General features: G+C 47.6%; 1 protein-coding gene across 1 annotated transcript; it reads right to left on the bottom strand.

The window, feature by feature from the left end:
* Positions 1-1010: 1010 nt before the first annotated feature.
* On the bottom strand, positions 1011-2557 carry ADAM30 (ADAM metallopeptidase domain 30). The gene is given in 5 exon segments (XM_024764805.1): positions 1011-1137; positions 1139-1340; positions 1343-1424; positions 1426-2157; positions 2159-2557. Coding segments are annotated over 5 exon segments (1542 nt in total).
* Between the last annotated feature and the right edge of the window lie 747 nt (positions 2558-3304).

The following is a 3304-nucleotide window of genomic DNA, read 5'->3' on the forward strand; positions in this document are numbered from 1 at the left end:
CCCACACCTTCTTTAGTTAGAAGAAGTATGCAGCTAAGAAAAGAGGAGATTGGGGTGAGGTACAGTGGATCTGCAGGGCTGCCTGGGGAAGGTGAGGGAACAGCAGGAGGACTCAGCCCAGAACAAGACCAAAACACTTGGGCTCACACAGGTCTGGGGTGACGAGACCCTCGCTGAGCAAGAAGTGGCCACTGACTCCTCTGAAGTGGCCACTCATTCCTCCTCTCCTCCCAGGCAAAAGGGTGGGGGAGAACACTTGGAGGCAGACCTGGGTGTACTTGGGATGGAAGGTATTCCTCACTCCCCTCTGCTCTCCTTAGGGGTGTGGCAAACCTGGGGCCAGATGTCCCCCAGCACACATTCACAAAAGACTTGCCCCTGCAAGCAGAAACCCAAAGCACAGAATTCTGTTAAGAGCCTTGTCCTCAGGACACCGCCAGACCTTGTCATCATTTGTAGACTGTGGTGCAATGCAGGAGTTGCGGTAGATTAGAGTCCTCAACCCAGCTGAGGTCAACCCAAACACTGAGTCAGAGATCACACTTCTACAGAGCTAAACCATACAGTGACTATAACAGCAGGAGATACTTAACTGAGGGACACACACCCCTTGCAAACTACCACATTCTATATATAAAATGTGGTAGTTACCATTTATGGTTCAGCACGGGGCAGAGACACAGAGGATTTCATGAGGGAGGCAGAGGGAAAGGCAGACAATTGTTTTGTTTGCTGGAACTGAGAGACACAGGACTCTACCCTGAAATTCACTGTAATTCTATGAAACGCACAGCATTCTGTGTTCGAAAAGCTGTTAGGGCATTCTTTTAAGGATATCCAAAACTTGATCACAAACTAAGGGGAAAGTGAAGCAGGAAAGAAAAATGCACTGATTTGTTTCCAAACCAAGAATACCTTTTATTTACTGATCAAAACCTCAAAGAACATTAGGTAAACTAAATTGAAGGAAGAAGGAAGAAGTGTTTGGATAAATGAGAAGCGTGTCCAATTTATGACCCTGTGTAATAGAGTGACAGTGGATTGCCTGATTGCTTTTTTGGTTTCTTGATCATTTTGGCCTTGAATTGTTCTGCTCCAGTGTTAATTGGTGGTGTTTCTTTCTCTTTGGATTTATAAGCTTCCTATGATTTTCCTGAAAAGCACAACAATCACTGAGATAATTAAGAAAATCAAGCGCATTAACATAGTGGACACAACCTGAAGTGAGGCGGGCACCTCCCTCTTTAGGGGTCCTGGAGTCCCACTGTCAATGCTCCCTCCATACCCCACCTCTTCACAGAATGGAGGGGCCCAGCCATACATGCAGTGGCAGTTTTTTTACTGTTGCAAACACCTCGGACACTGCAATTCTCAGGCAAACAGTCAAAATTCAGGACTGAGCTATTCACACAATTTCTATTAAAAACATATCCGCTCCTTACCACAGGAGGTACCATCACTTATCATACCCATGTCAGATAACCCCATAGGTACCATGGCTAGATGATAGCCAATGCCGCAGCACATGAGATTTTCTTCAGGCAGGTGAGTGGAAATTAGAATAGTATGATCTTGCATATCAGGGATGGTTTCGACATTTATACACTGTAGCCTGCCACATAATGCCTTTTCTCTGGGACACTTCTCATACTGACGAACTCCTAAAATACCACAGCTCCCATATTGGTCACCTATTACATTAACTGCATCGTAGCATTGAAGAGAAGCCCCCATGGCAGCAGCTCCAAAAATAATTTGACACTGCATAGTTCTGGATTGGCAGCCCTTTCTGACACAACGGGCTCTGTACTTGCAAGGGGTTCCATTCTGCTTATATGTGTCACTTGGGCAGAATGCTGAGGTCCCACTGCGGTACTCTGCAAGGTCACATTCATTTTCTTCCCCCCGACACGTATATCCAGGTGGACGAAATTGACAGTTATGACAGCAAAGTCCAGTGCTACAGTTGGCACCTTCTTTGAATTTACAATCTGGCTGACAACACTGGTCTTCTTTACAGCCCTCTCTTGAGCCACAGATCTGATTGGGAAATTCCTCCTCTTTCTTTAGGAGATATATGACATGTTCAAAATTGGAAGAGGCTCTGAGGGGCTCGATTTGGTAATGGTTGGCATCAACTTTCAGTATGCCTCGGAGATCCCCCCGTGCATGTACTTAAAATAGCTTTAGAATCCTGATTTCCTTCAACCAAGCCCATATAGTTGCAGTCGTTGGGTATATAAGGGTGATCCTCCAAGAGCCTCCCCTGTTCTGTGAAGGAGAAAACCTGTAGATTCCGGGGCAATAGAAACCTCTTGGACCACAGGTGGGGGACGTGGTTCTTGCCTTTTACCTGCAGGAGGTAGGACACGTGCTTGGCCACACCCTGCTCCCCTCCACGGAAGCTCAGCTTCGTGGGGATGGTGATTTCATGGGAGTCAAAGCCCCACTCGGGGTGAAAAATTAAATCCTTGCCAAGAGAGTCAACCAGGAGCACCGGCAAGACTAGCAAGGGGAGCGAACGGCCTGGGGAGAGGAGGGTCCTCACTTACCTCATGGCAGAGCCTGTTCCCAAGTGAGTCAGTCCCTGCCACTGGGGCCTTGCGACTAAGACTTCCAGGGACCGCCGCTAGAGGCGCGGGACTAGTGAGTGCGGAGCTCCCTGAGCCCCTGTGTGGGAGCGCAGCCTCGGTCCAAGCTGGGTCAGGCTCAGTCCAGCGGATTTCCACAGCAGGTGCACGCCCTGTCCAACGCATCTAGTTCGTTTTCTGGGCGATGCCGTTGGGCTCACATGCAAGAATCCAGGGAAGGTTCGTAAGAATAAAATGAAAAGCGAGGCTATTTGCACGAGGGGTGGAGAAGGGCAGAGAACCGGTTGGGGAAAAGGAGAAGGAATAAAGAATAAGAGGAACTACAGAGCACTTGTTAAAGGCTCACTGTATCTTGAGCCATTTCTTCTGTTTCTTTTTTTTTTTTTTACAGTTTTTTTTTTTTTAACATCTTTATTGGGGTATAATTGCTTTACAATGGTGTGTTAGTTTCTGCTTTATAACAAAGTGAATCAGCTATACATATACATATGCTCCCATGTGTCTTCCCTCTTGCGTCTCCCTCCCTCCCACTCTCCCCATCCCACCCCTCCATGCTGTCCCAAAGCCCCGAGCTAAAATCCCTGTGCCTTGCGGCTGCTTCCCCCTAGCTATCTACCTTACTACGTTTGTTAGTGTGTATATATCCATGACTCTCTCTCGCCCTGTCAAAACTCACCCTTCCCCCTCCCCATATCCTCAAGTCCGTTATTTCT

The sequence above is a fragment of the Neophocaena asiaeorientalis genome, unplaced genomic scaffold (assembly GCF_003031525.2).
Source record: "Neophocaena asiaeorientalis asiaeorientalis breed wild unplaced genomic scaffold, Neophocaena_asiaeorientalis_V1.1 scaffold62, whole genome shotgun sequence".
Lineage (NCBI taxonomy): Eukaryota > Metazoa > Chordata > Mammalia > Artiodactyla > Phocoenidae > Neophocaena > Neophocaena asiaeorientalis.